Source organism: Lutra lutra, chromosome 7 (assembly GCF_902655055.1).
Source record: "Lutra lutra chromosome 7, mLutLut1.2, whole genome shotgun sequence".
NCBI classification, from domain to species: Eukaryota; Metazoa; Chordata; class Mammalia; order Carnivora; family Mustelidae; genus Lutra; species Lutra lutra.
Genome location: NC_062284.1, coordinates 105,577,889 through 105,602,718, shown reverse-complemented (window position 1 = coordinate 105,602,718; position 24,830 = coordinate 105,577,889). Strand labels below are relative to the sequence as shown.

Here is a 24,830-nt window from a genome sequence, read left to right as displayed (position 1 = left end):
CCAAGCGTGTGTAAAGTCATTGATTTCTGTTCACTTGCCGGCAGAAGCCTTCTGTAGCATCTATTGAAAGAAACTCAAAACTGGGGTGCGATTTCCCAGTATAACAGCACTGTTGCTTTTACACACAGAAGAGATTTGAGTGGTATGATTACTCTTATGACTAAGGTAGAGCTGTTATATTTGTCTTAATAATGAGACAAACACTTATGCAGCAGACTTGATATTCTGTTTATTCACAAAACTCCCAAGACTCACCAAGTCTGAGGTAGCTACAGCAACAGAGCCAATTAAGGAGTGTGGATTTGTCCTTGTTTTCGTAGGAGGCTTCTTACCATTATATTCTGGTGTTTCTTGCTAGACTTTTCAATATCATAATTTGTTATTATAGAAGTGGTTTAAGGCAAGCATAGAATCAAAAGAGGAAGACAGGATTATCTGCTGTAGAAAATTTCTACTCTTTCAAATAAAGGTATACTTCACTCTTTATATCTAGCAGATGTTTGCCTGGAAAGTTGTGTATGGAACTGCATTTTTATTCATTGAAAAAAAAAATTTTTTTTCTGCACATAGGGAAGCTGAGTTTAATTTCTGTAAGAATGAAAACTCATTCCCTAATTAAGATGTATGGTCAGTTCTGTTTTTTCCATGTTGTATTTACTGGGTGATTATAAGAAAAGTATCTGAATCAAGTTTCATCTTGAAATGTTACATATTATGTTTATTCCATGAAATGTCTACCTGGTGATGACTTTCTACTTAAATGCCAGCTAGTACTTAGAGATCTTGTCAAGCAGATGAGGTTTGTGAACCACAAAGAACAGAAATGAAATGTCAAATTGGGTCATTGAAAAGAACTGTGTGATGGATGGTTGACCAAGATGGATTAGGATGGGATTCTGCAAACATCAGGCAATTCCTCGGTCATTTTTTCAGCAGGAAAAACTGAAAGAGGAAGCTCCGTGGAAATATCTAAGGGGGGAAAAAGGATGTTATGTATGATTTAAATTGCTCACATTTCTGAAGTGTGAGTGTAACGTATGCCAGTATCACACTAATATGTCTTAAATTGAATGGCATTTAAAACTTTTTCTTCAAACTGTTTTCATGTCTGTTATCACATTTTGTCTCTTTTCCACCCTTTGAAGAAAACAGAATGAGCATTGTCACCTCCACTTTGCAACAAAGCAACAGAATTTCCGTGGTTTGCCCAAGGTGGAGCTGGAACTTGAAGCCAATATTTAAATCTTCAGTTCGGCTTCTTCTCCCAGAGATAGGATGATGCACTAGGGACTATAAGCGCAGACATCTTCATTTGTCTCCATTACTAAATTGTGGAAAACAAAGCTCTTGGGCTCAGAGTATGTAGAACTTCATTGTGGTCTGCAGAGATGATAGAACACTTTGCTGGTAGTTGCCAGTGTAACCTTCTTGACCCCAGCCTACTTACTCTTTTCCCTGTCAGCACTGATGCTGCTTCCTCCTGGGGAACTATGCTTTTCTTTGTGGTTACTCTCTTCTACCTCCTTCCACCGTGGCCAAACATGCTGCTGAAAGGATCATCTGTCATTCCCGCTGCTTAATTTATAGTGAAGAATGATGGGGGCCAGATGATCTTAGAGCCAATGTATTAGGCCAGTGACAATTGTCAATAGCACAGTGAATCAGAAAAGGGGTACTGTAATGCTGTGCACCACAGTTGGGTTGATAGGGTCAGAATCTTGATTAACTCAGCTTTAGACAAATGAAATAACATTGGCAAGAGGACATTAAGGATTAAAAAAAGGGAAAGGTAAGGCAATGAAAAATTAATTATTGAGGATCAGGAAAGGTACAAAATGGAAAGATGATTAGGGGGGCGCCTGGGTGGCTCAGCGGGTTAAGCCGCTGCCTTCGGCTCGGGTCATGATCTCAGGGTCCTGGGATCGAGCCCCGCATCGGGCTCTCTGCTCAGCAGAGAACCTGCTTCCTCCTCTCTCTCTGCCTGCCTCTCTGCCTGCTTGTGATCTCCCTCTGTCAAATAAGTAAATAAAATCTTAAAAAAAAAAAAAAGAAAGATGATTAGGGTATAAACAAAGAAGGGAAAGAGTTTCTTTTTCCCTTCCTCAAGCGAAGAATCACTAAATGGTTTTTAAAAGATGTGATTGATGGTCAGTGGGAGGCAAGTCAACTGGAAGCTCTGAGACTTGTCACTTGTAACTGTTGATTGATTTTTTTAAAGGAAACAAACTCTGAAAACCTAAAATACAGCAGAAATGAGAATACAAGTAGTTATTACTATTACTAAAATGATAAATTGAACGAGTAGCCAAAACTGGCCAGGTAATGAACAAAACATAGTTAGAGATAGATAAACCATGGCATGTCATTGGAAATCTCCTTAAAGTGGAGACTCTGAACATCCTTTTTCACATTCGTAAGGGGTTATTTATTTTTGCTTCACTCCAGCAAATATGTATGAACACCTCTTCTTTGTGCTTACCATTATTAGTAAATATATGGCAAACAAAGGAAGCTAAAACCCAGTGTTTGCATGCAAAGAACAAACTCTTACAGATCTGATGATTTGTGCTGGAGAAGTTGGGAGAAGGGTGGGAGAGACTAGGCCAGGCTATATTTGTGCCAGCAGTTAGTAAACAGGATGTGACCTGGGGGCCAGGGTTTGGATACCCACGGTAGGGAAGAAGGGAGTCTTCTGGCTACTGCAGTCTTGTGAGCGTAACTTGGGAACCTGAAATGAACGTGGCACGGAAGGGCAATCTACTAAGCCGGTGATGGTTTGTACAGGGCACTAGCAGTGTGGGGTTGCATTATAGATATGGAGCTTGGCAGTTGGAAATTTGGTGACATTCAGTGATGTGTTTGGCAAAGGGAGGGAACTGGAAGTCTGACAGAATTTTCAAGTTCAAAAACAAACTTGATCACATAGGCAAGTTAATTGTTCTCTATAAGCTTGTAGCTTTCTCTAAAATAAAAAAAAATGGAGATTATGGTATTGCCTGTCTCATTAGGTGGTTGTTAGGATTAAATAAGGTAGTTTACATAAGGCACTCAACTCCTGGCACATAGCATCCTCCAAATGGTGGCCATTTTTGATTGGTTATTGTCATTTTTATTCTTAAGAAGAAACCATCTGGATTGTATAAAATGGACTGGAGAGGAGAGAGTCTGGACAGGATCATCAGTTGAGAGGCCATTAAAATAATAACCATCAGTGAGGTGATGAGTACCAAGAGATATTATGAGGGAGGTATCCACAGAGGTTGTGAATTTAGAATGTGGAGAAGAATTCAGGATCAAACCAAAGTTTAGGTGAAGAAGATTGTGTGTCTGAGGTGGCATGTGAGTATTTTCCAGGAGACAGTGAAAAATCTAAGATTAGGCAGCTTTCTTCCCCAAACCTTTTGGTATTTATGGTATTTGTGTTTATCCCAAGAAGAGGGAAATATCAGGCAATTTGTCACCAGTTTTTTGGCATACTCTCTAGGCCTCCTGTGTCTGGAGTACTCTTTCGGCAATGCTCATGTTCCTTCTCTATTGTATGTGGAATTCACTTTCCTTTGAAAAATGTAGCTTTGTCACTGATGAGAATGTTTTCCCATGCTGGTTCCCCTTGGGTCTACATTTTAGTAACACACTGAGCAATAATATACATTTTAGTTGGAAAAAAAGTTGACCAAGTGTTTAAAAAAACCCATGATTATTAAATCTAACAAGGTGACTAAGTCTGTTTTTTATGTTGTCTTTCATTTGTCTTTGTAACCTGAGTATGCCAAGACTTGACAAGGAAACAGATTCTGCACTGTATCTATTTAAGATTGTCAAAGATAATGGGTGACAGAGCAGCTTATCTGCCCACTGGTGGCAGAAATGCAGTACACTGTTCAGAGGACTACAGCGCCATTAGGATACCTTGATAGCAAGTGATTGACAAGGTGTTACTGACTTGCTCTGAAAGGGATGCTTTTTAAGCTATTAGAAGCTAATGGCCCCTATCAGTTGGCAATTTGGTTACAGTTTATTTACCTGAATTAATTTGCTGTGATGGGTAGTAGTGGAAAGAAGGCAGCACTGCCATGGTGTGAAAGAAAAGTTAGAGAAATATTCTTTTGTTTGTTCAATATTCTTATGATTGAGTTAATTTAAGATAATTAAGACACAGAGTACTCATTAGCAGTGAAATTTCCCCACCCTCCCCTTCCCCTACAAAGCAGGCTGTAGGCATTCCTCTGTTTGTTCAGCCAATATTTACTGAGCATTTCCTCTGTGCCAGGCTCTTTGCCAGGGAGGGGATACAATGTTGAGGGAAAAAAAAAGAAAAGGCATATAGCCTTAAAAATATGCTTGCAGATGATTATTTAGTTTGAGGCATATGGCTGTTAAATTGACAATGGTCAGCCTTTTCTTATTTCTTCTCTAATGTCAGGTGGCTCTCCCTGGGGGCCACCAAAATCATGGGAATGGCTGTGTGAACTTGCACTGTGCTTTGAAAGATGGAGAAAGACTTGGAACTTGAAGGTCATTTACCAGTTTATCTGAGTTGCAGACATGCTCCCTGCTGTCGTTCTTATAGGCTGTCTTTTCTGTTTCTTTTAAAGTTTAGGCATTGCTTTGAATAGTGGGGAGAAGGAACATATGGCCACAATATGCAGACATAGAACAGGCTTGCAGTTCACCCCCATTTTTTTCTGTAGTTGGATTTAGAAAGCAGGTGGCTGACACTTAATTACAGAAGGAAAGTCTTTTAGAGCAATGGCAGAATTCCCTTCACACAAAAATTCTAAAGCTCAAAATCTAGCTGAAAATAAAACCTTGAAGGAAAATTCTGTTTGGGAAAGGCAATTGAGGTTGTATTAAATCTGTATGGTTTGCCTACCCCCCCCCCCCGATTTGTTTATAAGATTCTCCTCTCAGCCCAGATGGCTCCAGAACATATAAATAAGATGTGAAACATCCATTTAATCATTTGGGTGCCTTGCCTACTTGACGGCATGATTGTTGGAATATGAATACATTTGTATTTTAATTTTATGACCTTGTAGATAAAATATGAAAATGGAATCATGGAGGTAAAAAGGATTTACCCTAGTTTTTGTCAAAGGAAAGACTGAGGCTATTTGCACAGTATCCCATAGCAAATTTTAACAACAATAAAGCTCGGATTCAGGAATGGTTTTTCTGATTCCAGTCCATGTCCCTCTAAATTCTATTGTTATTCATGATGGCCTGTTTTTTTTTTTTTTTTTTTTTTTTTTTTTTCTTTTCTTTCAGGTTTTTATCCAGAAGCATGGGATCATGTAGACCAAGGTTTTAGGCCACACCCTATATTGTCTGGGATGTTTAGTAAGATTTCACTGAATGGGAAAAATATTTGTTCAGGAAAGAATAGATCAGAGGGTTGTATAGCTTTTACATGTGTTCAACTGTATACACTTTCATAGCTCAATTTATCTGTACAAAAATAGTTTCATCAACTGTGAACATTTACAGCCTGTCTTTGTTTTGTTTTGAGGAGTGCAATTAGAGGCAGCAAGCCAAATACTCTTACTAGATCTGTTACCTGACTATCAAGTGGGATTCTTTAGGGATCATTTAAAGTATGGTGATAACTAATGTTCAGAATGTGGACATACCTTGGCACAGGCTATTCCCTCTTTTTCAAATATCTTTCCCATATTCTCTCCTTTTAAAACAATGCTAGCTGCTTGTATGTAATTTAATATTTTTTTTTTTTTTTTTTTTAAAGATTTTATTTATTTATTTGACAGAGAGATCACATGCAGGCAGAGAGGCAGGCAGAGAGAGAGGAGGAAGCAGGCTCCCTGCCGAGCAGAGAGCCCGATGCGGGGCTCGATCCCAGGACTCCGAGATCATGACCTGAGCCGAAGGCAGCGGCTTAACCCACTGAGCCACCCAGGCGCCCCTGTAATTTAATATTTAAATAAAATTGTTGCAGACTCTCCTCCCCCATGTGGGGAAGCTTACCATCCCTCTCACTACCTATGAGGATTCTTGCCAGGGGTGTGGTGGCTTTCTTCTAGTCACCTCTGGCTTCAGTTTTCTTCTGCTAATAAATTTATGATCCCTGATGTGTACTGTTCCTTTTCTGCACGTCATCTTATTCCTATATTCTTGCAAAGTACCGTGGATTCAAGATTTCTGCGTAACAAATTATCCCTAACTTAGTGGCCACAAATACTTATTATTTCATCTCATTTCTGTGCATTAGGAATTTGGGAGTAGCTACCTTACCAGGTGGTTCTGGCTCAAGGTCTCTCAGGAAGTTCAGGAAGTTGCAGTCACGGTGTCAGCTGAAGGAAGCTACAGTCATCTGAAGGTTTGACTGGGGCTGGAGGATGCCTTCCAAGATGACTCATTCATGGCGTGCTGGTAGTTTGGCAGGAGGCCTGAGCACCAAATCCAGGGGATTCCTCTTTCCTTGTGTAGAAAAATTCAGCCTTTTTTTCCTCTTCAGCTATCTAGATCATGCCCTAAGGACTTGACATTTTCTTGGTCACAAAAAGACCTGGAAACAAAAATGGGGAAGCTTTGAACTTCTTAAGGGGAGAGGGGCCCTATGAAAACATAAATTTTTATATTTGATGTGTGCATATTACATGCTTAACCCAAGTACTTTAATGATCAGACATGAAAGAAGGAAAAAATAATAACTTTCATAAAGCTTCAGTTTTTAGAATTTTTATTCCTATGTTTAACTTTCTAGAACATCTATAGCATCTGAGAAATTTCTGATGATGGGAAAAGAAAGTGCCCAAACAGCAAAGTAGATTAAAAAAGAACTAAAACTCATACATTTTGGGGGAAAATTAGTAGTTTTTTTTTTTTTTTTTTAAAGATTTTATTTATTTATTTGACAGACAGAGATCACAAGTAGGCAGAGAAGCAGACAGAGAGAGAGGAGGAATCAGGCTCCCCACTGAGCAGAGGGGCCAATGCGGGGCTCGATCCCAGGACCCTGGGATCATGACCTGAACCGAAGGCAGAGGCTTTAAGCTACTGAGCCACTCAGGCGCAACCCCCCACCTTTTAAAAAAAAAAAAAGATTATTTATTTATTTATTTATTTGACAGACAGAGATCACAAGTAGGCAGAGAGGCAGGCAGAGAGAGAGGATGGGAAGCAGATTCCCTGCTGAGCAGAGACCCTGATGTGGGGCTCGAATCGAGGACCCTGGGATCATGACCTGAGCCAAAGGCAGAGGCTTTAACCTACTGAGCCACCCAGGCACCAAATTAGTAGTTTTGATATAGTTTTAGTTTTAATGAGAGTGTGAGTAGTTTTTAAAAACAGAAAATGCATTAAATCTCAATCTTATAATGGTATGTATTCAGTAAAGATTGCTAATTTAAAATGCGTTTTGGTTCTCTTACATAGTTTTTTTCCCCTAAAAACACATTTATCTGCAGTAACTCTTTTACTCTTTCTGCTCCTTAAATTTTGAAACATCAAGGGTTTGCCTATAATTTTTATAGTTGTTACAGAGAAAAAAAATAATTTTAGTGTTTTATTTATTTATTTATTTATTTATTTTTTTAAAGATTTTATTTATTTATTTGACAGAGAGAGATCACAAGCAGGCAGAGAGGCAGGCAGAGAGACAGGAGGAAGCAGGCTCCCTGCTGAGCAGAGAGCCCGATGCGGGACTCGATCCCAGGACTCTGAGATCATGACCTGAGCCGAAGGCAGCGGCTTAACCCACTGAGCCACCCAGGCGCCCTAATTTTAGTGTTTTAAAGAGAAATTTAAAAACATAGTTTTTTAATTTTTTAATTTTATTTTTTGTTTATTTTTTTAAAAAGTGGGCTCCACAACCAATCTGGGGCTCAAACTCAGAACTCCAAGATCAAGGGTCATGTGTTCTACTGACTGAGCCAGCCAGGAGCCCCTAAAGATAAATTTTAATCGAAAATAATTCATATACTTAGAAAAACTTCTTGAATATAACCAGCATTCAGTGTTTTATGATGATATTTAATAAGTTTTAAGCCATACTTGAAACTTTCTCTGAATGTAATATAAATAAATGTGAGATTTACTTTCTATGTCTTAGATATATTGCTATTTCTGCAGTCATTTGACTACATGATTTATGGCAGAATTTGGGGAGAATATTGCAAATGTGACTTCAAGGGTAGTTTTTTCAAATAGATATTTAAGAAACAATGAACTTAGTCCTTGAACTATGTGTACCTCTTCTAGAGAGCTTCAAGTTAAATCAGCTGCAAAATTCAGCAGGGAAAAATGAACTGGGTTATCCATGTCTCAAAGGTACCAAAGAAGTAGAACAGCTGTCTCTTGTATACTATCTCCAAGCATGAAATCAAGATTATTTTACTTACAGTTTAATCTGAAGGGGCTTATTTACAAAATGCATTTATGTGACAGCTTGATATGCTTTATTTTCCTGCAGGACTCAATTACTGGAATTGTCAACTTTGTTGATGTATGTGCACATTTCTCCTCCACTATGAGCAGACCAATTGTAGGGCACAGTTGTCTGGCCTTCTGGAGCCTTGTGCTTCTCAACTTTGCCACACAATGTGTGGCCTTCCCCAAAGTGGAAAGAAGGGAGATAGCGCATGTTCCTGCAGAAACAGGGCAGCCTGAGAGGATAAACACAGATGACCTAGAAAATGACCCTCTGACTTCCAAGTGCCCTCCCCAGTTGGTGGTCTCTGAAGATCCAGTGATGGTGTTAGCAGAACCATCAGCAACGTCCTTAAAGAAAGTATTGCCTACTAACAAAGAAGTCCATCCAGTAGGCAGTGGGCTCATGCTGCCTAACAGCCCTGCCTTGTACACTGGTGCTGAGACATTCGTCCCCGGCGAGGAGGAAGTGTTTGTTTCCAGCCAGCCAGAGAGGGTGTCTCCCGAGAGCCAACTTTTCAAGGCCATGCTGACCAATCCTATCCCTGCAACTGCTCCTCTGAATATCGATCAGAAAGAAGAACGCTTCGGTAGTACCGTCATTCAGCCCATCATAGAAGGGACCACAGAAGAAACACAGGGTTTTCTGAACTATGTGGATGACCAGTTGTTTGCAACTGAAAGTCAGGAAGGAGTTAGTCTGGGACATTCACCTTCATCTGATGTGAATACTAAAGAAATGCTAACTGCCAGTCCCAGGACCGAGAAATCTGAAGCAGATACAGAACATAGGGCAGCTTTTTTCCCCAGTGTTGAACCCATAGTGGGCACGGAGCCTGGAAGCCCCATGCCTGAGAGGGAGAAGCCTTTGCCGATGACAGCTGATCATACCCAGACCGCTGCCACCAAGCACTGGCTCACAACCTCTGAGTACACCCTGAGTGTTGAGCCAGAAACTGACAGGCTGCTGGGAGCCCCAGGAGTCCCAGGGAGTGTCAGCACAGCTGTTCCAGCTGCCTCTGTCGGAAGTGATGAGTGGGATGACACCAAATTAGAGAGTGTAAGCCAGATAAAGACTCCAAAGCTTGGAGACAGTATAGAGACTCAGGTGGGAATGGAAATGTCTCAGACAGCCCAAGAAACTGCTAATGACCCTATGGAAGGTCTGGAAGAGGGCGAACCTGTGACAGAGGCTGCAGAGGTGGCTCTGGCGCTGCTGGAAGGGGAAGAACCCATGGGGACAGCCCTGCTAATGGCACACGGGGAGGCGCGATCCTCTCCCTTTGCCGATCAAACTTCTTTTACTCCCACAAGTCCTGTGGAAGATAGGAAAGTCTCTGTTGTCAGCCTCTTCCAAGATACTGCAGACTTCATGGAGTCCACTAGGGAAGATGATGCAGTGGTTTTCTTAGAGACCACTGTTTCCATCTCAGAATATGAATCTGAGGCACATCAACCACTGGGAAATACACTGAAAGGTAAAAGAAAGAAAGACAAACAAACTTTGTTTAATTTGGAATGTTTCCATCTGATTTTATTATTATTTTTAAAAAACTGAGATGTAATTAACATATGACATTGTATTAGCTTTAGCTCTTGTTTTATGTTTTTTTTAAAGTGATTATTATTATTTTTTTAAAGATTTTATTTATTTATTTGACAGAGAGAGTGAGAGAGAGAGAGAGAGCACAAGCAGGGGGAGCGACAGAGGGGAGGGAGAAGCAGGATCCTTGCTGAGCAGGGAACCTGATGTGGGGCTCGATCTCAGGACCTGGGATCATGACCTGAGCTGAAGGCAGAAGCTTAACCCACTGAGCCACCCAGGCACCCCTGTATGTTGCTTTTTTATTTTATTTTTATTTTTTATTATTATTATTATTATTTTAAGATTTTATTTATTTCTTTGACAGAGAGAGATCACAAGTAGACAGAGAGGCAGGCAGAAAGAGGGAGGGAAGCAGGCTCCCTGCTGAGCAGAGAGCCCGATGTGGGACTCGATCCCAGGACCCTGAGATCATGACCTGAGCCGAAGGCAGCGGCTTAACCCACTGAGCCACCCAGGCGCCCGCTTTTTTAAATTCCATTAAGAGAGTTGGGTCTCCATGACCATGAAGATACTGGATATGACTGAACAAGAATTACTTCGATTTTCCGTAACATTTTAAGATATTCCTGGAGCATTAAGTCATATAGCTCCAGATTATTCATCACATAATTGAATCTGTGATTCTTATGTATTAGAATTGCATTAGCTTATATAATAGGGCCTAAAAAGTAAAATGAATTTGGTGATTGATTATTATTTTGATTATTGAATATACTCCTTACTTAGTCATGATTGCCTTACTTAACTATAATCTCTCTCTTTTTAAAGTTTTTTTTTTTTTTTAAATTTATTTATTTGAGAGAGAGAGAGAGATCACAAGTAGGCAGGGAGGCAGGCAGAGAGAGAGGGGGAAGCAGGCTCCCTGCTGAGCAGAGAGCCCGATGTGGGGCTCGATCCCAGGACCCTGAGATCATGACCCGGGCCGAAGGCAGAGGCTTAACCCACTGAGCCACCCAGGCGCCCCTCTTTTTAAAGTTTTTAAGTTTATTTACTTTTTTTTACTAAGTCTACACCCAATGCATGGCTTGAACGTACGAACCCTGAGATCAAGAGTCACATGCTCTTCTGACTGAGCCAGCCAGGTGCCCCTCAACTATAGTCTCTTAATAGGCAACTTCTTTTTATTCCCAGCACATAGCACAATATCTGGCACCTAGTAGGTGCTTCCTAAATACCAAGTCAGTGGATGTGTAAATGGAGATAGAGAACCATTCAGACTGAAATTACTCTATTTGACTGCCTGCATTATTCAAATTAATCAAAAAGTTTCTAGATATTCTTTGTAGAGAGAAACAGTTAAATAATTCCTTTCACTTTAATTTTTTGTTGTTGTTGTTCAACAAAAAGAACGTGAAAAACAGATTACTGACAACAGTAGTTAGAGAATAGCCAAAAATCTTTTTACCTATTTTCTGGTGATTATACATCTTTTCCAAAAGTAGACAACTCAAATGCTAATCATTTAAGGGCCCAGGGACTACTTAGGACATTACCCTCTGCAGAATATGCAATGATTTCTTTGTGGTTTTGGTTACTATGAACAGATGAGTAACCTTAGGTCATCATTAGTTCTCGGATTCAGCTTATTCCATGGGTTTGGGTGAAGATCAGGTTTTAAAAGTTATCTATAAAAATTATCATATTATTATTTTTTCTCTACAGGAAGTAGAATAAGAGATGTGGAGAAATTTTGAATGATAATTTTAAAATTTCCATCACTATTTCTAGTTCTTACTCTTTTTTTCTCTCATAGCGGTCACCATTCAAAGTTGGTATTTACTGAATACTTGTACAAGTACTGGGGTATGTGCTAAGTGCTTTACATGCATTATCTATTTTATTTACTTATTTAAGAGAGAGAGAGCGAGAGCACACATGCAAGAGCTGGAGCTGGGGCAGAAGGGCAGAGGAAGAGGGAGAGAGTTTCAGGCAGACTCCTTGCTGAATGCTGATCCCAGAGCCCAGGGAACAGGGAGTGGCTCTATCTCAGGACCCTAAGGTCATGACCTGAGCTGAAACCAAGGGTCTGATGCTCAATGGACTGAACCACCCAGGGGCCCCTGAAGCCTGGATTCTTTTTTTTTTTTTTTTAAGATTTTATTTATTTATTTGACAGAGAGAGATCACAAGTAGGCAGAGAGGCAGGCAGAGAGAGAGGAGGGGAAGCTGAGCAGAAAGCCCAATGCGGGGCTCGATCCCAGGACCCTGGGATCATGACCTGAGCTGAAGGCAGAGGCTTAACCCATTGAACCACCCAGGCACCCCTGAAACCTGCATTCTTGACTGCTCAGATATATGGGTTCCATGGAATGATATTAGTATCTATCTCTCCTTAGTATACATTGGAAGAGAAAATAAGATGATGCCCAACATATACTTAGCAGTGTGTGTCTACAGCATATAATAGAAATATATGTGTATCTAGCATATAATAGAAACTCAGTAAACATTAGTTACTGTAATAATTATTCTTTTATTAAAAATGCAGACTTTCCCCTTTAGAAATGCAAATGTGAAAATTAATATATATATATGTATAAATGCTGAGAATTTTTGAATATAACTTAGAACTGTATAATTTGTTTCTTAACAAACTGGTTATGTTGATATTTATAAGAGGGAGATCAACTGTTGATCTTTCTATTTTGGATTTTGTTTTACACATTAACTTCTTTTTTTTTTTTTAAAGATTTTATTTATTCATTTGACAGACAGAGATCACAAGTAGGGAGAGAGGCAGGCAGAGAGAGAGGAAGGGAAGCAGGCTCCCCGCCGAGCAGAGAGCCCGACGCGGGGCTCGATCCCAGGACCCTGGGATCATGACCTGAGCCGAAGGCAGAGGCTCAACCCACTGAGCCACCCAGGTGCCCCTACACATTAACTTCTTTATCTCAGTCTTAGATTGATTCATCGCTCCTGAAAGCAGGAACGCTGAAAATATTTATTTGCTGGCATTTTGTGTCTGAGCGATCTGTTGGCCTTCCCATACCCTGAAATAGCTATCTTCTTCTTCTTCTTCTTCTTTTTTTTTTCAGTTTATTAATTACAGAGTGACATTTTAAGGTATAGGGAATTTGTCTATTTTAAAATGTTGTATCCCCCCTTTTAAGACATCATCACTCAAGAGATGACAACAGCTGTTGAAGAAGCAGAAGCCACTTTATCACTGGTTACACAAGAGCAGCAGGTTTCTACCCTCGGGGTTACTGGAGAAAATGGTAAGATTGAGGAAGGAAAAGAGTCCCCCTCTGCCACATCTGGTGTCCCTGCTGTTACTCAGCTGTCGAGGAGATGGGAGCCTCTGCCCTCTACAGTTTCAACTACAGCCGTGCCGTTGTCTTCCGAAGTTACTTCTGCTCTGGAAGGTTTGTAAGGAGGGGGGACTTGGACTCAGTTTGGGAGTGGATCTTTTCTGAGTTAATAAGGAATAGAATGAGTGTGGCACCTGGTTCTGTCCCCAGGGTACACATACATTTCATCTGGAGAATGAACTGGAAAGGTGCGTGAACTCTGTCTTGTTTGGAGGGATGTGGCAAAACCTGACAGGATGAGGAGTTAGTTCCCAGGTAAAATGAGATGGCTCATCACTGGGGCCTGGGAAGGCCAGACCTCCTGAGAAGCTCTCCTTGTTTGACAGCACTGGCTGCTAGGAGCCAGGGGGTGAAGTGAAAACAGTGAGGACCTCAGTTCAAATCTCAGCTTTGGCACCCACTAATATTGTGGCCTCAAGCAAGTCTCATGTCTCCAGGCTTGGTTTGTGCATCTCTAAATAATGCTTACCTGACTTACAGGTTATTTTAAGGATTCAAAATAATGGCTGCAGGGGCGCCTGGGTGGCTCAGTGGGTTAAGCCGCTGCCTTCGGCTCAGGTCATGATCCCAGGTCCTGGGTTCGAGCCCCACATCGGGCTTTCTGCTCATCAGGGAGCCTGCTTCCTCCTCTCTCTCTGCCTGCCTCTCTGCCTACTTGTGATTTCTCTCTGTCAAATAAATAAATAAAATCTTTAAAAAAAAAAAAATAATGGCTGCAAAGTGGTTTCCATATAGGAGGCCCTCAAATACTCTTATCTTAAGGACAGCAACATTTTTAAATCTTGGTGATCATCAGAAACACCTGAAAATTACAAAAATTATTATCATTTAAATATTGTTTTTGGCCTCATGTCTCTATCTCATTATTGGTCTAAGTCTACTTTTATTTATTAACTGAATTATTTATTTATTTATTTTAAAAAAAGATCTTATTTATTTATTTGACAGAGAGAGACACAGTGAGAGAGGGAACAGAAGCAGGAGGAGTGGGAGAGGGAGAGTCAGACTTCCCGCTGAGCATGGAGCCTGATGCGGGGCTTCATCCCAGAACCCTGGGATCATGACCTGGGCTGAAGGCAGATGCTTAATGACTGAGCCACCTAAGTGCCCCTAACTGAGTTATTTTTAACAAGATAATAAATATCTCCTAACCCTGCCACTCCAAAAGACACTTTGGGGCCCAGTTAGTAACGTAGATGTAACCCCATCCACCCTCTTCCTCCTCTGATGTTAACTGTCATCCTGAATCTTGTGTTCCTCATTTCCTTGGTTTCCTTTTATCTTAGTTTTTTTTTTCCTTTTATCTTAGTTTTATCATGCCTGAATTCATTCCTCAAATTATGCATTTAAATATTTTAGTAGTTTTTAATTTTATAAAAATAGTATTGTGCTGCAGATAACCTTTTTGGGACTTGCTTGTTTTACTTAATAGTCTTTGGCTATGATTTACTTGCTATGAATCTTCTGTTTTGACTATTTATAATATTACACTATGAAAATAGATCACAGTGTATTCATCTCATCTTCACCCAGTCTCTCCTAGCAATTTGCATTAAGATCATTTCCAGGTTTGGCTTTTGTGAGCATTGCTTGCTGCCGTGTATACCCTCTTATATATCCTCCATTGGACACGTGCAGGAGATTCTCTTGTTTTATAGTCCTAGAGCCCCAGGTTTAGGTCTGAATGTTTGACTCTAGCGGGCAATGCCTCACTATTTTCCAAAGTGGTTGCACCAGTGTATGTTTCTAACAGCAATGTATGTGAGACTCTGTGCATCCGTATCCTAGAAGCTTTAAGAAACAGTTTTTCCGGCTTCACTACAAAGGGAATTCTGATTGAGGAAGTTGGGATATGTGGAAAGCATGGAGGTGAACTTCTAAAAAATTACCTCAGAGATTCTGATGATCTACCAGACCTGCAAAATAATACTATTCTAGAGTTTTTTTTTTTTTTAATATTTGGGAAAATTTAGGGCTAAATTTGGCTGCATTGGAATTGAGCATATTCTAGACAGATATCCTTACCCTTTCACTTGATTTTTTAAAGTTGTCTTTGGCATATATTTTAATACTTTTTTGTTACTGTCTTTGGCAGTAAATCAGATAAAATTGTACAAAATTCCTAATATTGTCATAGAGTAAATGGGAAATGAAAATTTGAAAAGAAATTTCTGATTTGAGACAGTACAATTTCCCAGACGATAAAGTGCCTTGTATAGTGGGATTGATGCACTATGGGAAGGGGGGAGCTGGTCTAAATGCCAGACTTAATGTATATAAGATACTGGTTTCACTGATCATTTCTTGCCTGAAAAGCGGAAAGGCATGTATACATTTCTCCTAATGATCATCTTTGGGTAAGGTGCTATCTTTTGTGTTTGACAGACCTAATAGACACCATCACGGGGCCAAACGAGGAATTGTTCACACCAGTTTGGGGCTCTCCAGTGACTCCCCCTGGAATAATAGAGGAAGCCCCCAGCCTTTTCCCAGCGCTTCCTGATTCTGAGACGTCTTCGGAGAGCAGAACCATTGTCCCATCCATTAGCCATGTTAATACAGCTGCCTCATATGGCCTGGACCGACTTGAATCTGAAGGTACCCATATTTTGAAGGGGGTCTTTTCTTGGACTGATTGATGGAGTCACTGAGCAAATGTTGTTTTTGAGAAAAGATTAAGGAGCAATGTATTCCATCTGCAGTGTGGATCCGGGGTCAATAAACCATGGCCAGGCCAGATCTGGCCTGCCTTCTATATGACCTGCAAGTTAAGAATGATCTTTACCTTTTCAAATGATTGGGGAAAAAAATTAGAAGAAGAATAATATTTTGTGACATATAAAAGTTAAATAAAATTCAAATTTCAGTGTTCCTAAATCAAGCTGTCTTGGGACCCAGCGGCACGTGCACATTTATATCTTGTCTGTGGCTACTTTTGTGCCAGATCAGCAGAGTTGAATAGTTTTGACAGAGACTGTGCACAAAGCCCAGAACATTTATGATGTGGCCCTTTACTGAGAAAGCTTGCTGACCTCCGGTCTAGAGCAGTAGCTGTTAACTACGGGTGAACATCAGGATCACTTTGGGGAGCTTTTAAAAAAATCCTAATGCCTGATTCCTCCCAGGGATTTTGATTCCATTGATGTAGGAAGCAGTCTGACATCTACATTTTTATTTTTATTTTTAAAGACTTTATTTATTTATTTGACAGAGAGGTAGAGAGCACAAGCAGGGGGAGCAGCAGGCAGAGGGAGAGGGAGAAGCAGACTCCCCACTGAGCAGAGAGCCCGAAATGGGACTCGATCCCAGGACCCTGGGATCATGACCTGAGCTGAAGGTTTAACTGACTGAGCTACCCAGGTGCCCTGCATCCACATTTTTTTTTTCTTAAAGATTTTATTTATTTGACAGAGATCACAAGTAGGCAGAGAGGCAGGCAGAGAGAGAGAGAGAGGAAGGGAAGCAGGTTCCCCGCTGAGCAGAGAGCCCGATGTGGGGCTTGATCCCAGGACCCTGAGACCCAAGCTGAAGGCAGAGGCTTTAACCCACTGAGCCACCCAGGAGCCCCCTGCATCCACAATTTTAAAGAGTACTCAAGATGACTAAGATCTGCAGGCTCCAGTGAGGATGCTGGTTTAAATGGAAACATTCAAGTTTCCCCACCAGATTTTCTTAGGTGGAAACTTTAATGTGGATTGTATTTTCACAGCGCTGCTCTGGTTGTTAGTCCTGGGATTTTGCTTTTGTTTTTTTCTTCATGAACATTTCTGGGTTAGGAAGTTGTACCATTTGGAGAGGGTCAATCTCTTCACCTGTTAAGATTGAGAAATGCATGCCAAATTATACTTTCTGAGACATTGGCTGTGAGCATGAAAAAGAGGCCTGGAGCCCAGCTGCACAGCCACAAACACGCAGTCTGGAAATATGATGAAAGGTCATTTAATTAATCAGCATTTTGGCAGGTGGTACAGAATGTCCAGAGATTTGTGATGCTGAGTTTCTAAAATGAATCTAGAGGACAGGTAAGCTTTTGGGCACAGCATTAGCCATGGGCTTGCTGCAGTAAAGACATATGATGTGCTGTTATATGATATTTTGTCTCCTATAGAACAGGGAAAGGGGCTCAGCCAGTTTTGCCGCAGACTCTATCTCAGGGTAATGCTGGCAGTTCTCTGGCAGAGAAACATGACATTTTAGGAGTATTCTGGAGAACTCCATAGTAGAATGCTGGTTTAAGAAATGGATCAAAGCAAGCTCTGAGGCTAACAGCTCTTACACTCCACGTTGAGATAAAAACGGTATGACTTTGAGATTAATCTCATATTAGCTGTAGGCTCTCCTTGACGCCATCTGGAAAAAGCAGGTTCCCCCGAATTAACCTGAGTTAGAGATGACAGCTTTATCCAGCAGGGCTCATTAAATCAGAGAAAAAAATATATTTGTGAGTAATCCATACTTGTGAAACTGCAATAATTTTCTAAATTTAGTAGATGATGGCAGTTGCATTGAAATACGTGAGAATTTTCTTGACTTGCTGAAGATGTCCTGGAGTTTTAGTGCTTCTCTTCTACACAATTTGACTCCAGCTTCTTTCTGAGAATGTATTTTGTCAGTTTTTGATTGAAATTACAAGCCTTATCAAGGTTTTTGAAAGACATTTTTGGTTTAAAAATATTCTTTCTGCTACATTGATGGGCGGAAGATAAGATTTTGAATGAGCACACCTTTCCCCCTAGATCCTGGGAAGTACCATTTATGTTTAATTAGTGTACATTATTAATGTCACAGTTAATTTTATGCTGGTGTGTCTACTCCTTTGAACTATACTTATTTAAACAGATAAGCCTACTAGACTCCTGAATGTGTGGGGGACCTCCAGTTTCAGTACATGTTTTTCTACCTTGCCTAGGAATGTAGGCTTTGGGGGAAGGGTTTTAATTCTATTGTAGGCTTATACCCAGAGGCAGATAATTTATTCTTACTCAGACTGTGAGTTGTGCCATGTCAAGTTACCTACCTTTCCAAGTTTTAATCTCTGTGATGAGTTGACACATGACATACAGCTCTCCAGCTTAAGATGTGTGTTTCTTTAATTATATTATTAAACTCCTTGTATGTTATTTTAGTATCTTCTTTCCCACTAGAGGACGGAAGCACTTCTCCAGAGAATGGAGTCTTTTTCTCAATGGGATATGGGCAAAACCTGCCCTTATTAGATAGCAGACAACCAAGAAGCCAAGAACCTTTGTGGAAATTTCTGAATGTTTATCCTTTAAGGGATAATTAATGGCTCAAATGAACCTCAAATTTGTATCTAATTGGCACCCTGTTGTCTTTGTCACCTTTATGTCTCTACAACATAATCACCAAGCATCTTAGTTTTCTAGGGCTACCATACAAAATACCACAAACGGGATGGCTTAAAACAACAGACATTTATTCTCACATGGTTTTAGAGCCTGGAAGTCTGAAATCAAGGTGTGGGCAGGGCCCTGCTCCTTCCAGTGCCTCAAGATGGGGGAATCATCCCTTGCTTCCTCCAGCTTTTTAGTGGCCTCATGAGTTCCTTTGTTTGTGGCAACATAATGGCAACCCCTGCCTCCATGTTTACGGGACTGTGGTCCCTCAGTGTGTCTCTCTGCCCCGATTTCTTACAAGAACACCAGCCATTGGATTAGGACCCATCCCAATAACTTCCTCTTCACTTGATTATATCTGCCAATACCCCATTTTTTTTTTAAAAAGATTTTATTTATTTATTTGTCAGAGTGAGCACAGGCAGACAGAGTGGCAGGCAGAGGCAGATGGAGAAGCAGGCTCCCCACTGAGCAAGGAGCCAGATGTGGGACTCGATCCCAGGATGCTAGGATCATGACCTGAGCCGAAGGCAGCGGCTTAACCAATTGAGCCACCCAGGCTTCCCCCAATACCTCATTTTTGAAGGTCATGTTCACAAGTACAACAGGTTATATATTTTTTGGTGGGGATGCGATTCAGCACATAACAAGGGTCTGCTTCTGAAAAGTTTGCCAGCAGGCTCTGAAGGCAGGCATGAGCTCTGTCTCTGCAACACCCACTGGAGAGATGTGTACTGGGAGAGCAGGAGTTTCATTGTGTTTTACATTTCTCCGTTGCTGAAGAAAGCCTGCCTCAATATGTGCATTCTGCCTCGTGCCTATTTTGGTCGGTCTTTTCCCTTGTCAGCAAAAATGCTGTGACTTTTGAAGGGATAATGGTTTCTCTGTCACCTTGCCTGATACACTTTACTTCTCTGTCCTTTTTTTTTTTTTTAAGAGAATAAATGTTTTCAGGGTGATAAAAAATGCATTTTACTTATCTCAGGCATAACTCTACTAGGGCCATATTCATCATCTTTGACATATAAACATGACAAAGGTGTTCTCATTTTTTATTAGAATAGGATAATGGCAGATTAGTTGCATGTATATAACTACCATAAATGAATTTTTGGACATGATCTCTGTATAGGTTGAAATCCTTTTTTTTTTTTTTTTTTTCAAATATTAATGCCTTTCTCTGCTCCAAAATGGGAACTTAACAATGAAAATGAAAATTTGCTTGGAATTTTTTTATCTGGGTTAACTGTCTCAAGTAGATTTTAACCCTAATAGCAAATGGACTGGGTCTTTCAATATTTCTTACTTAAAGAAGTTCTGCTTTCATTATTATTATTATTATCATTTTTTAATTTAAAGATCCATTTATTTGAGAGAGAGCATGCATGTGCGCACATGTGCAGGCATAGGTCAGGGGAGGGGCAGAGGGACTCTTTAAGCAGATTCCTTGCTGAGCACGGAACCCCTAGCGGGTTCCATCCTACAACCCATGAGATCATGACCTGTATCAAAACCAAGAGTCAGTTGCTCAACTGACTGAGCCACCCAGGAGCCCCCCCCTGCTTTGTATTTTAGAAATCCAGTAGCCTTTCTTGTATTCCCAGAGAAGGTGGGCATTTATCTGTGCTGTAAAATTGTAACAATAATTCCATAGGGTGGAGGGTTATTGCTTTAACAATGAAATGTTCAGAACAAATCAATTTTGGGATTACTTGTACCAAGTACTAGGCTTCTAAGTACATGCAGGAAGCAAAAACAAAGATTTCTTGTGATTCAGTTTTGGTGATCCTTTCTCACACCCCCAACCTTATTCCCTTAATGTTTGGAAGGCAATATCTGGGCCTTCCAGCTAGTGGGAGATGGGAAACTACTTGGTACTCATCATGGTGCTGACCAGACAGACTTGGGAACATGGTGAATTTGCTTGGATGATCTCAGGATTGCTCTGGGTTAGCTTATTGCTCTCCTGTAAGAGAAGAAGCAATACCACTGTCCCTAGGCTGGAGAAGGTGAATGATTGATCTGACTGATCCTATTTAATGTCTTTCTATAGGCTGAGTGTTGGGGCTGTCTAATCCAGTGCCATTATCCCAGAAAGTTCCCGTTTCCTCATGTTTCCAAAGGCCCATTTATTATAGGCATTATTGAACAAATCACAGTAATTGACTTGCTGGAGAATTACCTTTTTTTTTCCCCTAAACTTATAGTATATGTTATATGTAAACATATAACATATTACCTTTTTTAACATATAAAGAGATGTTTAATTCTTAGTATCTGACAGGAAAGTCATGTTCAACCTTTCTTTAGCATCTTGTTTTTTTATTTTTTTTTAAAGATTTTATTTATTTATTTGACAGAGATCACAAGTAAGCAGAGAGGCAGGCAGAGAGAGAGGGAAGCAGGCTCCCCACTGAGCAGAGAGCCCAATGCAGGGCTCGATCCCAGGACCCTGGGATCACGACCTGAGCCGAAGGCAGAGGCTTAACCCACTGAGCCACCCAGGCGCCCCTAGCATCTTGTTTTTTTTAAAAAATAAGACTTTATCTAACTTTAGTTTTTTCTTTTTAACTAAAAAAAATAAGACTTCATTTAACTTTAGTTTTTTCTTTCCTGATAATTTTTTCCCCTTGTTTTTTGAATACCATTTTGGTTGTCCTTATATTTAGGTTTTCAAAAACTGCATTTTTGACATCATTTCCCAGCCCCAGGCATCACACATAGGGCAGAAATCTGTCATTGTCGTGTCATTTGTTGTTTAACCTATTTTGATGACACCCATTTTCCTGCCTCTGAGAGAGAGAGAGTGTGTGTGTATGTGTGTGTGTGTCTGTGTGTTTAATTTCATAGATGTTTTCTACAATCCTCTGAGAACATTCCATTATGTATTTGCAGCATCTTTTTCCTTTCTTCTGCTGAAGAAATAGCAGTGTTCTCTCTCCTTTCTCATTTGGAATTCTCAGTTCTCTCCATCCTAGTTCTCTCTGCTGAAAACATAGGAATTTCAGAAGAAAGTCATGTTAGAAAAGTAGGCCTTCCTTTGGATGATTGAGTGAGACTTCCGGCAGTGTAGCGGCCTCGTAGTGTTGCTATTGAAGTCAAGATGCTTTATTTTTTTATCGGTCAATCAGAAATGAATTGGGAAATGCATTCTTTAAGTGGCATTGTGGAAAAGTCTCAGAGATGGTTTTCTTTTTTTTTTTTTTTAAAGATTCTATTTATTTATTAGAGAGAAAGAGCAAGCACAGGCAGACAGAGTGGCAGGCAGAGGCAGAGGGCGAAGCAGGCTCCCTGCCGAGCAAGGAGCCGGATGCGGGACTTGATCCCAGGTTGCTGGGATCACGATCTGAGCCGAAGGCAGCCACTTAACCAACTGAGCTACCCAGGCATCCCGTCAGAGATGGTTTTCTTTAATAGCTCCATTGAGGAGATGTAAAAACATGTGTAGAGTTTATTAGAGAAGTGTTTGCTCTTTACTTACACTTTACTCACAAAACCAGTGTTTTTGGTCTGCCTGGTATGCAGTCCTTTTCAGAGAGTATTTTCCTATTATTCTCTCACTTCTCATGTAACTTTTCAACTCAGAAGGCAGCTAGGATGGATGGCTGAGACAGAGTATTCAAAATCTCATCTTGAGGGCATATCTGTGAACCCCAGTTTAGGTGGTACTTCTCAGTGGAATATAATAGGAGAGATAAAATAAGGAATAAATTTGAACTGTCGTCCACCGTTACTTGTAGAAACTGCAGTATGAGGTTAAGGATGTTCACTCTAATTGTGTTAAGAAGGGGTACAGGTTTTGTCCTTTGTTCTTGGAAATGCTTTGAATTTCATTTTGCCTCAGTAACAGAGCCACTTAAATGATATACAGATCAGAAGATGAGAAAAAGAACATGGGAAACATCTAATACCATTGCCAAGTATGTTAGGGAAGGATGATCTTTTTTTTTTTTAACTTGTTTTTATCTTTGCATCATCTTCACATATATTACATGACAGAGAATTGCTGGTGATTTCAATTATCGATTACCTCTTATAGTAAGTCATTTTGTTGTCTTGTCCTGAAGTCCTCCTACTTTCTCTGGCATTTATGATAGATCTCTGTTCTTAAGTACCAATATCTTAGTAAATTACTTAGCACTCAGAATGGTCATCCCATGTTTGCTACTAATGCTAACATAACCAGTGGTATTTCAGAAATATTTGAAATCAATATTATGATGTATTACCCTAAAGCTTTGCTTACAAATTCTAGGATCCTTTTTTCTTTAAAAAAAAATTTTTTTTTAAAGATTTTATTTATTTATTTGACAGAGAGAATGCACAAGTAGGCAGAGAGACAGGCAGAGAGACGGGGAAGCAGGCTCTCCGCCGAGCACAGAGCCCGATGTGGGGCTTGATCCTAGGACCCCAGCATCACGACCTGAGCTGAAGGCAGAGGCTTAACCCACTGAGCCACCCAGGCACCCCAGGTTTTTTCTTTTTTCTTTTTTTTTTAAAGATTTTATTTATTTATTTGACAGACAAAGATCACAAGTAGGCAGAGAGGCAGGCAGAGAGAGAGAGGGGGAAGCAGGCTCCCCACTGAGCAGAGAGCCCAACGTGGGGCTCAATCCCAGGACCCCGAGATCATGACCTGAGCCGAAGGCAGAGGCTCAATCCACTGAGCCACCCAGGTGCCCCTCTAGTATGCTTTCTTATCATAAAGAATTCATTTATTGGTATAATCACAGTTAAGCAAAAATTATTCTAGAGCCAACTTTTTCCTTTTTTTTTTTTTTTGAAGCCTTTGTTGCCCAGCACTAGAAAGTAGAACGTTAGTACTGCTTAGTAAAGCTCAATGTTAGACACGCATGAAATTTTACATGATGGCTCGGCATGACAGAAGGATTTAGCCTTATGTATATTCAGAGGTTTTTTTCCCATTCATTTATGTGCACATTTGACATGTATTTGTTTGGTGATTCAATAATAAAAAAGAAATGGGAGTGGATCTTGAATAAATGTGAGTAGAAGATAAGACAGATACATAAATAACAGAAATACAACGGAGAAGGTGGGAAAGTGTCACACAATGAATTACAAAAAAAAAAGGACTCTGAGAATTAGGAATGAGAGCTTAGCCCCAGCTTAGGGAAATAAGGAATTAATACTTAAGCTGTGAGTTGTGTGTGTGTGTGTGTGTGTGTGTGTGTGTAGGTGTATAGATTTGTGTACATATATATACTCATTATTCTATTGATAGTTATAAAAAAATAAGTGATGACAAACCCAAAACTATGGAAAACATTACAAAAGGTGGGGAATAGATACCACAAACACCACACTAGCAATCAGTTTACAGACATGTAATCAAGCATAGTTTCCTAATTTAGCTTATTAGTTAGATGAATTATTTCTTAAGAATAGAATGTTTTATAATTTTTTAAAAAAGATTTATTTATTTGAGAGAGAGAGAGAGAGAGAGAGAGAGAGCGAGCACATGTGCATGAGATGGGTAGGGGAGGGGCAGAAGGAGAGGGAGAGAAGCAGACCCCCCTACTGAGCCCGACAACCCTGAGATCATGACCTGACCGGAAATCAAGAGTCCGATGCTTAACTGACTGAGCCACCCAGGTGCCTCAAGAATAGTTTTTAATAATGGAAGCAACTGCTTTTCAATGTACAGGAGGCAACAAGGGGCTCCGTCTCAGGCTGACAAATACTTGGTTTACAGGAAACTGCAGCGTGTCTCTATTGAGGAAGAAGCTCAGAACCCAGGCAAAGGGATTGGTTCCAAGGGATTCATCGGGGCTCCTGCTCTGCTGTTGTGAATCCTTGCGAGAACTGATCCAGACAGGGCTTTCCAAGTGAGGTGGTTTTGTGCAGTTGTGGAAGCAAATGTGTGGCTTATAACCACGTAACAGGCTGTGAATACTTCAACGGCATTTTAGATGTTTGCAGAAAATTAAGGTGCTTTAAAAAGGCATGGTTTTTTCAGTATGAAGCTAGACATAACTATCCTTTTACTGGTGCAAACACGATAATTTTTTTTGCATTGGAGTACAAACAATCACAAACCTTAACAATGTAGAAAATAACATAAAGATATTATCATTTGTACTTTATCAGGCTGTATTCGTAACCATGATATTGTTTTGGCATCAGACTACCTCTTATGACTTAAATGCA

At 40.3% G+C, this 24,830-nt stretch overlaps 1 protein-coding gene across 2 annotated transcripts in view; it reads left to right on the top strand.

Moving 5' to 3' along the window:
- Positions 1-24,830, top strand: part of ARMH4 (armadillo like helical domain containing 4) — a 115,975-nt gene that overhangs the window by 1,302 nt on the left and 89,843 nt on the right. The window contains exons 1-4 of one of the 2 annotated variants that reach the window (XM_047738089.1): positions 3,163-3,182; positions 8,429-9,863; positions 13,102-13,356; positions 15,688-15,900. In XM_047738089.1, the coding sequence (XP_047594045.1) occupies positions 8,486-9,863; positions 13,102-13,356; positions 15,688-15,900 (1,846 nt within the window). In that variant the 5' untranslated portion in view covers positions 3,163-3,182; positions 8,429-8,485. Of the gene's footprint in view, positions 1-3,162; positions 3,183-8,428; positions 9,864-13,101; positions 13,357-15,687; positions 15,901-24,830 lie in introns of those variants that run through there. The other variant, XM_047738088.1, reaches the window with a different exon arrangement.